We start from the raw sequence: 14,506 nt of genomic DNA on the forward strand, positions 1-14,506 counted from the left end.
AATGAAAAATGTTAATTAGACAATTATGAAAGAAAGGAAGACTTCTCTGCATTTACTTGTTCTGTTTCTTTAGAGCTTCTACTGTTCTTAATGCAAGCTAACTTTGATTTTTGGTTTTCAGGTGGAATATATTGAATATTTAAGTCGAAAAGTGAGCACAGAGATGGGACTTCGGGAGCAACTTGATATCATAAAAATAATCGACCCGAGCGCACAGATACTGCCGACAGACAGCGAGTTCATCATTGAACTAAACTGCCTCACAGATGAAAAACTTAAACAGGTAATGAATTACACTAATTACATACCATTCTAAATGAGTTGGGGGAAGTGACCTGGTTAATGCCCACTCAAAACAAAATGGCATTCATTTATCCACAGTGTTGTTTTTCCTAATTATTACATCTAAGACATATGATAAACGGTTAACAAAAAGTACCCCCTAACTCAAGATTTGACTGCATTTTTCCGGCACATAGATTCAAAAGTGTGTGGTTCAAAATAATTCCTTTGTTAATAATTCATTACACAGAACTTTATTATATTAAATATTAATACAAAATGCTTCACACCTTCTCAAAATCCACACACCCAACCCCAAATCCACACATTTAACACCCTAAACCAGTGGTTCTCAAACTTTTTACACCAAGTACCACCTCAGAAAATATTTGGCTCTCCAAGTACCACCATAATGACCAATATGAAAACAGTAGCGTAGTAGGCCTAACTATTCAGCTATGGTTATGCGTACAGCTCAAAAATGAGGCAGCTTAATTTCTAATAAGAATATTTATTATTGTCAGCCACATTAAACATTGTAAAAACACAGTTTGAACATTAACACTGCACTGTGCTGCTTACATACAGGTAAATAAAAAACTTAAATAATGATTCAATTAAAATGTATTGCACCTAAAAGTGAAATAAAAACTGAAGCCTACTGTACTTAAAATATGAAGTAAAAATAAATACTGTACTTAATTAAAAAAACACAGGCTGTGTATTGATATTTAACCTTTTAAAACGTACATTTAAAATATTCTGGCTGACCCCTAAGTTTTTCAAGGCGATCATTATTTAGAACTGATCACTATAATTGTTTCCATGGTGACGCGTCATTGCTTGTCACGTTACACACCGCAGCCACAAAATCGCTGACTGATGTGACTGACTAATGAGCTGCTTTTATTTTATTTTTTTTATTCAAAATATTCACAAATTTGTTAGCTATCGCATGAAATATTTGATATTCCGAGTGTCAAATATATGCAAGTGGAAGTGTTATGTTGTTTAAACACCTTTATAACGATCGCGTTAACTTAGTTGAGCGCCGTCATGTTTGTGCCACTGTTCAGAGAATCGGATCTGTTGGATTGTTACAGCACGTGAATTCATCCACTTCGCCCGAAATACATGAAAGTAAGTGGCCGGTGAACTGGGAGAAGAATAGAGTTAACTTTAAAGTTACTAACACAATGTGTAATGAATAAAATCTGATATGAATAAAATGTGTCGTCTAATTATAATGGAAATTATAATTATTTCCGCTTCCATAGACATCAGTGTGTATTTTACAACTTCTAAATGTATTGTTTTTTTAGTACTTGGGTGAATTTAAATGTCTGAAACCTAAAATAAACATTATGTGGTTAAAAACACTGAATAATTGTGATATTTGACAGTGCCTGAGTGGTGCGCGTCCGTCTCTGGCTCAGCTCCAGCCAACTGCGAAAGCACGATTTGAATTTAGCAGTTGATCGCGTGATGCACTGGCCGTTCTACACCGGTGTCAAAGAGTATAGAAGCCTCTTTGCCGGTGTAATCATAGATATTATATAGAGACTAGATGCCCTATTGGCCGCTGGGCACTGAGAAATGCGGCGCCATCTTAAACCGGTCGTGTTCCTAGTTTCGTTGCGTGGCAGCAGTTAAGATGCTAGAGCACTGTGGAGTATTTTCCTGTTCTAATCGGCGGACCATCGCAAATAGGGCCCGGGGGATTACTTTTAACATTACCGTACTATTGGTTGTATTTTGTGAATAGAATATTACCAGATAATTGAGAAGGAGCAAGGATCTTTGATATTACTGTACTGATATCGTAGCCAGCTAACGTTAGCTAGGCAATGTTTACTGTTAGAGCTTCTCGGTTATTTTAGTCCCGTCCGAATGTGCATCTCAGTAATCATTTCGGACAATGTCAGTAAAGATTACGGCGACTTTTACCTTCTGTAAAAAGGTCCAGGAAAATTACCTCAGGTAACGTTAACGTTTATAGACGTGCGAATAGACCCTCTGTAAATCAAGTAATTTCGTGTTTAAAAGTAGTTTCCTGTGGTTTTTCAAGTATTGAGATATGGCGGCAAATCAATGCCAATAATAAACGAGCGCACAACTGATGCGGGCGCGCGCGGTAAATGACATACGCGAGAGGATAACAGATCTACACGCGAAGAAACGGGAACTCGCGAGCTCATTCAAACCCTGCGCGCGCGCATGACATCATCTCTGCACGCAATACAAGCCCTCGCGTGCGCGCATGATCATTCCCCACGCGCTCGCGCTTGATCTGCTCTCGCCTGCTGCTTTTGCTCGCTCGAACACTTTTATTTTTGGCAGTCGAGGGGCGGGACTTACTGTTTTAATAACCTCAAATGTCATTGGTTACTTTTCCCCTTTTCCAGAAGTCAGTTGCGATTGGACGCCTGTCCAATGACTCGTAATTCACTTGACTTGAGACATGAGACATCACTTCATTTGTTTTATTTATTGTGTGTAATGTGATTTAATGCATTGTTAATATAGAATAGATTCTTACCAGATACTTTATTAACAGAAAGTCTTATTGCATTGTGTTGTTAAGAGATATTTAGGCTACAGACTATGACGCATTTCCATGGTTATTAGCATTGCAAATTGACCCAAATTTGTATACATTTTTACATTTTATATTTATAACACTGTGATTTGTGATATTGGCATTAAAATATCTAAAATAAATTGGAGAAAAATGGGAATGTAAAGTCATACAGGTGAAACTCGAAAAATTAGAATAAGTTCATGTGCAAAAGTTTATTTATTTCAGTAATTCAACTTACAAGGTGAAACTAATATATAGACTTGTTACATGCAAAGTGAGATATTTCAAGCCTTTATTTGTTATCATTTTGATGATTATGGCTTACAGTTTATGAAAACCTTTTCACAATATTCTAATTTTGAATTTGTTTCTATTTTTGAACTTTTGCACGATGTTCTAACTTTTCGAGTTTCACCTGTATTTGCTGTATATCACCACTACATTACCACTATACTCTCATTCACCACTATTTACGTTTACCCAACCAAAATTATATTGGTTCTGAGAACCTCAGAAATGTAAAACGTGTCCATTAAATAGTTGCAAATATAACAAGGGCTTTGGGTGAAAGATACATTACTTGTTTATCAATATTCAAGAGTTGTTGTGTAAGCTTTTGTTATCATCCTGTGTATTACTATTATGTCAATTTTGAGTGGTTTATTATATTTTCTATTAAATGTAAAAGGGATTCTGGCTTCTCAAGTTAAGATACAGTACACAGCATAAATGATTACACCCCTCTAGACCCAACAAATTCAGATTTTTTTCTTTATCTAGGGCTTTTTTTTTTTGAAGATATGTTATGTTCAGATGGGGTGTAATCATTTATACGGTGTACTGTACTTGCCTCATACTTTCTCTTATTAGGTTATTAGCTTACAAAAAGTTAGATGGTTAAGATCACTATATAATATTTTAATATCTAATTTGCTGGGTTTAATTTTGTTCCTCTATATTTTGTAGCAAATTCTGAAAAGGCATTTGTAAGCTAATTCATGCTGTGTACTGTATCTTAACTTTGAGAAGCCAGAACCCCTTTTGCATTTAATAGAAAACATAATTAACCACTTATATTACCTAAAAATTTATAAAAGATTTGGTCAATTTGCAATGCTAATAACCATGGAAATGCATCATAGTCTGTAGCCTAAATATCTCTTAACGACACAATGCAATAAGACTTTCTGTTAATAAAGTATCTGGTAAGAATCTATTCTATATTAACAATGCATTAAATCACATTACACACAATAAATAAAACAAATGAAGTGATGTCTCATGTCTCAAGTCAAGTGAATTACGAGTCATTGGACAGGCGTCCAATCGCAACTGACTTCTGGAAAAGGGGAAAAGTAACCAATGACATTTGAGGTTATTAAAACAGTAAGTCCCGCCCCTCGACTGCCAAAAATAAAAGTGTTCGAGCGAGCAAAAGCAGCAGGCGAGAGCAGATCAAGCGCGAGCGCGTGGGGAATGATCATGCGCGCACGCGAGGGCTTGTATTGCGTGCAGAGATGATGTCATGCGCGCGCGCAGGGTTTGAATGAGCTCGCGAGTTCCCGTTTCTTCGCGTGTAGATCTGTTATCCTCTCGCGTATGTCATTTACCGCGCGCGCCCGCATCAGTTGTGCGCTCGTTTATTATTGGCATTGATTTGCCGCCATATTGAGACGCTTGAAAAGGCATTCAGTTGCGTGTTTTCTCCCTCCCTCAACTCAAGTGTTTTCCACATACCATTCAGATCAGAAAGAAGTTCGAAAGCACTTGTAAGAGGCACGAAACTTACTTTTAGCGCAATCCAATCTGAAGTTAATTCATACATTGTTCGACCGGACATAACTGTTTTATAGATATATAAATATAGGTTATTTGTGTTTGCGCACGTGATATCAGGAAGCAATGTAAATGTAAAACACACACGTTTCTTCAACTTATTAAAATATCTTACTTTACTGCAACTATCTGTTTCTGCTTCTTTATCATATTTATAGTGTGTGATTTATAAAATACCTTATATCCTACATCACATATTTTGATTTTGGACGTCTGGTCACTTTATATCTTATATCAGAATATTATATTACTGTTAAGCCTACTATGAATATTAAAATACGCCGAAACATGTGTCCTGTATAATAGCTACATGAATGACCTTTGCAGCAGAAAAACCCGCGTGAAAATCAGTTCGGTATTCAGTGAGGTATGATTAATTAAATGCGCTGACAGCTCATTGCACCTGCCATACAGATTACACTGAGTGGAGCGGGTGACCGGTCTAAGATGGCGGCCCCACGGCTCGCCCGCGCCAGTAGGCAGTAGCGGTCGATAGGGCGTCTATCTATATGATGTCTATGGGTGTAATCGTATTGTACGCTCCAGGGACCAGCCAAGACTGAGCACACAATAATAGACAGTAAAAGATCACACCGGTTTGATCTTACGTGCGAAATTCAGTGATTCCTCTGCGTACCACTAGACGGAGCCTGCGTACCACTAGTGGTACGCGTACCACACTTTGAGAACCACTGCCCTAAACATTACATAACAGCTTATATATATATATATATATATATATATATATATATATATAAAGACATACATACATACATGCATGTGTATATATACATATATATACAAACACATAAATACACGTATGTATGTCTATATATATATATATATATATATATATATATTAGAGGTGGGCATAGATTTTTTTTTTTTATCTAGATTAATCTAGATTAATTTTGAAATTAATCTAGATTAAAATGGCTCATTTGAATTCTGCCGAAGGCATTCAGAATATGTGTGCTACCCAGGTAATGACTATAAAAGTAAGTCTTTGAGAACGGTTTTCTCAAGCCAGGTGGCGCATTAGACCAGGGGCTCATCTCCTGTTTCCAAAATGCATCACTAACTGCTTGAGAAAGCTGTTCTACTCATAGACTGTAAAAGGTTACTACTGTACTGTTACCGTCCGTAGGCAACATTAGGTAGGCCTATGTTATTATCAACTAATATAGGCTATCAATTAGGGATGGGCGATATGGCCTAAAATCTATATTGTGATATACATTGCAGCCTCTTGCGATAACGATATACAGTATATTATAATAAAACCATTTCAGAACAGATTACACAGACCCATGCTAAACAACTGCTAAATGTATTTTTTTTTAAAGGGTGTATGTAGTTTTGATAACATATATTGTGCAAAATTGTAAGTATACAACATAATTTTGCAGATAAATAAAATTTAAGTACACTAGCTGCAGAGACTTAAGTAGGTCTAATGTTTATTATGGCTTGGAGCTTATGAAACCCCAAATTTAAAATTTGAATATTGTCTAACTGATGTCTTTTCAGTTAAAAAGAAACACAACAACGATTCTTAAAATCGAGATTATGTGCTACACCACTAAGATATATTGGAATGGGAATAATACGCGCGCGCAGGTATTCAGTGATATCATGTTTCGTTTTGAATTTGAGGTGGTCGAACGGATTAGTCGTGTGTTAACTTACCGAACTGTTACCCCACACACTCTGTATATAGTTTGCTGCTGCTCGTCTGACGGCTTAAACCCGAACCAAGTCCAAATAATGGATGTTGCACCGATCTTTTTCACCAGCTTTCACTTTCAGCCGGGTTTACTTAAGATGACGACGAATATGCGTTGCAGCCGGGTTTACCTCGCGGCCGCGGGTAGATTGTGTCATCATAGCTTGTGTAGTATAGAGCCATCTCCCAACCCAACTTGGAGAATAGATTAACGGCGATATTTTTTTTATCGCGCGATAAGAGTCTCGCGTTAACGCAGCACGTTAACGCCGATAACGGCCCACCACTAGTATATATACATATATATACAAACACATAAATACACACATGTATGTATGTATGTATGTATGTATGTGAGTGAGTATGTGAGTGACAGAGAGATGGAGGGAGAACAGGGTAAGGAAATGCAGCTGAATGAATATGCTGCGTGTTTTAAATAGCAAAAAAAAAAAAAAAGAATAACAAAACGTAATATGTGGCAGGCGGTGTTGATTCCGTGGCGCACCGCCAAGAATTAGTCTATGTGTGGGAAACACTGTATTGGTTGAATAGTCTCTGGATGGCCATTGACTTTCACTCAAGAAGAAGAAGAAAATATATAAAAAGGGGCTCGACCCATAAATACAGAATATTTCAATTATGACTTGATTGAAGCTCATAAATAGTTGTATAATATAATCAAAATAAAAAAATATATATATGAAATGTCTATTTACACCAAAGTGCAAATACATTTTCTGCTTTTGCCTCTATATGCATAGACTTCTACAAAACGTCTTACCTTGCCAGTGGACTTGTTGAATGTTGGCAGAGAATGCAGAAAAAAAACCATTTTGTTCCTTCATTTTAGTTCTATAGTTTTAGTTATGGTGGCCACAGTTTACTTATTTGTTTCTTCATTTTAGTTCAATCGTGAACAAATTAATACAACATTCTCATTTATTGTTCTTTTTTTAATATTTACATTTGTCAGTCAACCAATCATAAATTCAAATTGTACGGTCTATGCAAATGTCACGTTGACTCATCCAATGTGAGTGAAATGCCCCCGCTATGTTATTTACGAGGATATGTTACCAAACGTTAAAGCGTTACATTTAAGTGAAAATGAATGGCTCACATACTTTAAAGCCACAATATGTAACTTTTTTGCTTTAAAAATAGCAAAAATCACTATATCTATGTTATATATATTTTTTTAGTTGTGTACTTACATTATCCAGACTGTTTCCAACAACTTTCAAACCAGGAGAAATTTGTAATTTAATTCGAGAAACGTCCCGTTTCTTTATTTCCGTTTTGTCGCCGTCAATGGCGTCATATCCGCGTTGTCCCTGGTTTCCGCTCGTACTGCCATGGCAACCAGAGCTATGAACCAGAGCCCTCTGATAGTAACCAAAGCGACTGACGGTAGTTCGCAATGTCTATTTGCACGCTGTTGTTGTTTCGTTCAAACATTATGGACCATGGCAAGCAGACTTTGGATACAAAAGGAGAACTAAAACGAGAATCAATATCAGCGCGGTGTTTTCGAGATGCCTAGAGCTCCCATAGACAGTATATAAACGAGAGCTCCACGTCCGAGACTTCGACCGCTTCTACATGTACTTTATTAAACAGGTGAGCACATTTACATAAAACTAATCAATGTTATATAGCTCAACATGATGAAATGTTAGAATATGATCTGTATGTTATTCTAATGTTGATCTTGCTTACTGCTAACGTTAGTCTCATACAGACAAACTAACACATACATTTCAACACATTCAAATGCAGTTTAGTGTGATAGTGTAATGTTAGACCAAGTGAAACAACGCTGCGTTACCTCACAAGTTTAATTTGTCTAATAAACTGACCTGTGACTGTGAGTAGTAATTCTGCACTCGCGTGTAACGTTAGTTCGGTAGAATGAAATGTCCATATTCCTTATGCGGGACTCGTGTCGCGTGTGGAGCTGATAGCTGTCTCTTAGCAATCCCGAACTGCTTCATATCACAGTCATGATAAAAGCATCGATGTATTCAGTCATCCATAAACATTATCCATAGATTAGATCGGTCGGCTTGACGTTGACGACAAGATCCATAATTCTTAGCAAATGTTGCGTCATCAAACTACGCCTTTGTTATTGTAAATAGGTTAGCGACCCCTAGTGGCGAAAAATTCCATACTGTACGTTTAAGGACAATACCACACAGAGAGAAGTCAGGAAGTGACAGTTTACCAATATCCAACGTAGTGTGTTTTGAAACCAGTGAAAAGCTTCATGTGAGCTTGATTTTGGTAAAATGTTAATAATATAATGAAGCCACATGCGAGTTAGGAGGTTTTTCACCCGCAAATGTCGGAGATTTGTGTTTTGTCAGTCATTAGAACGGACTCATCTGAGGCAGCAAGTGCAATGCATTACATTTTCATCATGTATTGTGCTATGACTAGATGTCATATACCAGACTCAGACATTCTTCTCCACTCCTCAAATACATAAAACATTAGCCTTTGCAAACATCATGTTTTAATAAGAAAACAATGTACTTAATCAAAGAACCAGTTCTTTTTTTTACCCTTGCACTGCAAACAAGCAGAGACAGTCTCCAAAATGTGTGCAGCACTTCATTCACGATTGAGGTGGGTGGAGTTATACTGTATTAGTGATATAACCAATCAATTTTGTGAAGTGTCAAAATCGCATCATGTTAGATTCTATTGGTAATAAAATTTGGATTTATGCATGAAGTATCAAAACAAAAACTTAACATTCAAAAGGGACCAATTGGTAAACAAGAAAAGAAAATGGAGACTAAAAATAAACTGACACAGAGCCATCTAAGACAACGGAAAAATTCAAGCACAATATTTAATAATAAATCCTTTAAACCTTGAAATATTATCCTTTTAAACTAGAGTTCTGCACTCCCGCGGGAGTCCCGCGGGACCCGACGCAAAACATAGCGGCGTGGGACAAATTTTGAAAGGTCATTGCGGGAGCGGGCGGGATGATGAAGGTGCACTTGCGGGTGCGGGCGGGGGGGGATGATACGCTGCACTCCCGCAAATTAAATATGAGTGTAAAGTAAAATATATAAATGATTAAAGTAGCGTACATAATTTGTAGTTGTGAGGAAGATTCTGTTTGGCAGCAATAAAAACGTTTTAAGCAGCCTAAACTTGGATGTTGTTGTTTGGGGTAGGGCGGGGCCTAATCTCACGCACACTTGTTTAGAGACAATTCCTTCCCGCTGCTCCGTGTTCGAATTCGAAAGCTTCAAGTTCAAAATAGACAGCATGGACGAGGAACAGAGCACCTCTAGTGCTTCAGATATAGGCCTAAGCGCTTCAGATGTAAGCACTTCTCTAAAGAAAGGCACATTTACTACAAAAAAATTATCACGAAACCTCAAATCAGACATTTGGCAGTCTTTTTCGGTTGTGCATGATGGAGAGGGAAATCAACTACCTTTTTTTCCAAGACCTTTCGTGAGACAGAAAGTGAACATACATCCTGCCTGCCGTCTTGCGGGCATTTGCGGGCGGGAGCGGGACATAATATCACAGATGTGGGCGGGAGCGGGACTAAAAATGACAAATCTTGGCGGGAGCGGGACTGAACACTGCGGGAGCGGGCGGGACCGGGACTGAAAATTGTGTCCCGCGCAGGTCTCTACTTTAAACCGCTTGACCCAAAGCCAGCATCTGGGACAGTAACTGTAGCAAATTTGTAACTATATACAAACATGTTGGTTTGATATATAGGCACAACAAGGCAAAGACTAGATACCAAACACTCAAATTTCACATACAGATCATACAAATCAGTTGAGCAAAATCGTTGTAGAAAAAAAAAATTCCTTGCCTTCTAAGAGAGAGATTCTATGCTACTTTGCTCGCCACCTCACACACCTTCCTAATGATAAACATAATTGGTTTAGACTGTGAAGCAAAACTGTTGGAAAAAATAAATAAATCTGCACACACACATCTCCCCAGGAACGAGAGGAAAAAAAGCAGTTTAAGCGGAACAGATAGCAGCAGCAGCGTGTATATTTTCAGCTATTTTCCATAAATTTTAACTCTGTCTTAATACAGAGACCTTTACATTAGCCTACTGGAATAATAAATGACAGAAACGTATTCAAGGGAACTGAATATGTGTGTTCTTATGGAACATTCAACCTCTGACCTGCTAATTTATATTCCCTGTGTTTGTCCTTATTATCTTTAAGTGATCTTTCTGCTTTACAACTGTGGACAAATTAGCTTATATTGCATACAACATTTTAATATAATGTACAGGCCTATTCTACATCGTTTTTCCACACAATGTAGAGCATACAAAAAGAAATGTAGTATTTTTTTAAATAAATTAGTAAGAAATCTGATTGGCTGGTAATATTAGCTAACTAGCGTATATGGTAGGTAAAGTTAACGGGGACAGTTTCTACAGTAGTCAACATTTGAAGTGGATCAAAAAAAGTTCATCAAGTTGTCCTAAGACAAGAACGGGTATTGTTCACAATTCATGTATAACTTTGATGAAACGTTTTGATCCACTTCAAATGTTGACTACTGTAAAAAGTGCATCAAGTACAACATTAGACTTAATTATTTGGGTAATTTGCATTAAGACAAAATAAAAATTAATGGTTGGATCCTTAAAACCTCAAATAGGGGTATGTCATTGATTCAGCCCATGTCATCAAAATCTCACTCTAGCCAGACAGCCAAAGTTGGCAACCCTGTGCTTTACACGTGCAGGTCAAGTTGGATATACTTCTAGTAGTTGTAAATTGGAATTAGGAATGGAATGAAACCTATAAGGTTTTTATTCAATTTATAACAATTTAGTGTAGTTAGTTAGTTAATTAAAAGATAGTTAGCACAATACTTTTACTTAGGGGCCTCACGGTCTGACGATTCTAAGGGCAAACGGGAGGCACAGACTTACAAATTCGGCACTTCAAAGCTCTGCCCCAACCCGTCAGATTTAAACATTCAAAAATCCCAAACACTGCTTCAGCTGGAGATACAAACATTCCAAACGGATTCAGCGGGAGATTCAAACAGTACATTCACTGCTTCAGTGGCATCAACAAGAGTAAATCGAACTAAGGCACGTGTCTCCTGACACTGGACATTTTTTCTTTCCACTATAGAAATGAAGTCACATCCACTAGCACGTTATTTAAAGAGAAAAAAACCTTTTTATTATAATTTATTAGAGTTCATCACATGAAGTTTGCTACACAACCGCCCTCACATACCCCCACCCTACTGACTTACAAATTCACTTTTGAATTTGATGTTCCAAACACCACAAACTCACGCAGAAACGTACCTCATTGCTAGGAGATGCATGACAAATGACAATAATATGTATCAACTCTGACAGCTTAAATTGCTGACTATCTGACTTTCAGCAACTTAAAGCCGAGTTTAGACTGCACGATTTTCAAAGTAGTCGGGTCACTGTTTTTTTCACACTGCGTGACTATCTGGGGTAACATTTAGTTGCTGGTGTGTTCACACTGCACGATGCATCGGTGACAGGAGGTTTCACACTGCATGACTTTCAGGAGGAAAAATCGCCGACAACTTCTGTCTGGTCCGCAAACTACGTTTCACAACCAAACACACGTGGGAAGTGATAAGGAAATAGCGCAAAATCCCGCGTGCGTAGACCGCGAGACTGAAATTGTTATTCAAAATTATAGCCTGCAAGAAGCTTGCGATCCAAATTGTCTGTGCACTGATTTGCAGCGAAAAGGAGAAAAAGAAAAACATATTATGCATGAAGAAATGGCTGGGAAGACAAGGGAAGCAAGGACTGTGTGTTCTGCAAAGAGAGTTGGGGGTTGCATAATCTTGCAATGTGCTGCTGTTGCTGCTGGTCAAGCAAATGTTTGTGCTTTGTTTCTGTTTGATATAATTTTAAATATATCTATTAAAATACTGATATTCTGGTCTATAACTCCTCCCCGAACTCCCCGCTGCTCTGTATCTTGCTCTCTCATTGGCTGTCGGTCATCACCGATGTAGTTTTCAGTCAGAACACTTTCACACAGCAGGATTTTGAATCGCCGACAGGTCCAGATATTTAGCATGCCAAATATCTCACGGGCGTCGGCGACTCGTCTGCGATTCTCTCAGATCGCGTCTTTGCTCTTTCACACTGCGTGATTGTCACTCGTGTGAACGAGCACCGATTTGCCTGTGATTTCGGGCATTTGTCTGCGATTTCTCAAAACCTGTCGGCGAGCCAAAATCGGGGCTAAAATCGTGCAGTCTGAACTCGGCATAACGTTGACTCGTCCAGACTGCAATTGGAGCAAAAATCGCGAAAAAGTCCTGTAGTGTGTATTTCAGCCTTAAGGCTTGCCAGTTATTATCTCATACAAGTAGGTTAGTTTCATACGATGTGCATAAAATTGTTGCAGGTTAATCTGAGATGTGTTGGTCAGTAAAACTCTAAAAAACATTCAGATTTTTATTGTAAATTTAGGTGAGGAGCTACATCCGTGAGCACAGTCCACGGCAGCGTCCCAGCATTACACGTGATGGCTGGAAGAGGAGCATGGCGAGCAGTGGCAGCACCAGTGGTGTGAGTGCTCACAGCAGCAGTAATGTCAGCATAGTAAGCAGTGCCAGCAGTAGCACCACTTCCACAGGGTCCAATTCCTCCACAAGCATCAGCCGTGCACACAGCGATGGAAACCTGGCCACCGCTGCAGAGCGAATACGAGACTCTAAGGTACTTTCAGCACTCATTTACTTCAAGACATCAAGAATATCTTAATGTCTTAAAGGTGCCCTAGAATGTGAAATTGAATTTATCTTGGCATAGTTAAATAACAAGAGTTCAGTACATGGACATGACATAAAGTGAGTCTCAAACACCATAGTTTTCTCTTTCTTATTTAAATCTCGTTTTTGAAAAACACCCCTGAAAAACAGGCGAATCTCCACATAACACCAACTGTGACGCAACAGTTGGGATCATTAATATGTACGCCTCCAAAAATTTGGCCCATGTTCAAGGCCAGGCGAAACTGCGCAGCCGAATCATCAGAAGTTCTGCAGGTGAAGGATCATAGGGAAAATGGCAGATCTATCTCTAATCTATCTATCTATAATCGGATACCGCTACAGTTTAATTCGAAGTTGTTAGTTTGCTCTGCCCATTTCACCACGGACTGTTTTTCTAACCTGGAACAATATCAAGCAGCCAGGCTTCTCTCTGCGTCTCAAACGGACGAAGGGGGCGATTTCAACTAACGTTATATTCCCGCAAGCGGTAAGTAGTGATTTTATTAACGATAATTTACACTGTGTTATCTAGATCCAGCGCGATATTGTTTTTTCCTCGAGAGACATCGTGGCTTGCAAACGAGCGAACGAAGCATGGCAGTTGCTCAGTGTTTGGATGTACAAATGAACACAAAAATATTTGTTTAGCTCCTTCATCCGAGCCTCTGGAGAACCAGTGGGTTATGTGAATTTCTGATGTGTAATTGTTCAAGTTCAGACAGATAATTGTAGCGTTTATACGCCCACGTATAAATATTATTAATTATTATTCATAACGGAATATGACCAATAATTAATATTTTAATTATTTTTAATTATCTTCAGAATTTACTGTAGCAGAATCAATAGTATGATCATTTTATCAGTTCATCCAATGAACAGAAAGCATAAACAAGTATTAACTCTAGGAAATATAATATCTTCCTGGTCAAGAAAGAATTAATCCCCAGCTAACAATAAATTACGAAGTAAATTAAGGGTAACAGCATAGGTAACTTAAATCGAAGTTCAAGACAATAAATCTGATAAGCACACACGAGTAATCTCTTTTAAATACAAACAATACTTTATTGATTATATAGACTACTAACACATAAAGCTAATATCTAACACAAACACACGCACACACACACCTACACATTCATATGCGTTGCAGAAAGGGATAGAGTGAGGAAAGAGTGGGTTTAAGAGTGAAAGGATGAAATCTCACGATTTCATATACACTAGACATGACCTGAACAAACCATCAATCATTAATTTAACCCTTCTATCGT

General features: G+C 38.0%; 1 protein-coding gene across 1 annotated transcript in view; it reads left to right on the top strand.

Moving 5' to 3' along the window:
• fam199x (family with sequence similarity 199, X-linked) overlaps positions 1–14,506 on the top strand; it is a 64,492-nt gene that overhangs the window by 32,491 nt on the left and 17,495 nt on the right. Inside the window, exons 5-6 of the mRNA XM_082178397.1 lie at positions 122–283; positions 12,928–13,176. Of these exons, the coding sequence (XP_082034523.1) occupies positions 122–283; positions 12,928–13,176 (411 nt within the window). The remainder of the gene's footprint in view (positions 1–121; positions 284–12,927; positions 13,177–14,506) is intronic.

The sequence above is a fragment of the Leuciscus leuciscus genome (genome assembly GCF_965113295.1).
Source record: "Leuciscus leuciscus genome assembly, chromosome: 8".
NCBI classification, from domain to species: domain Eukaryota; kingdom Metazoa; phylum Chordata; class Actinopteri; order Cypriniformes; family Leuciscidae; genus Leuciscus; species Leuciscus leuciscus.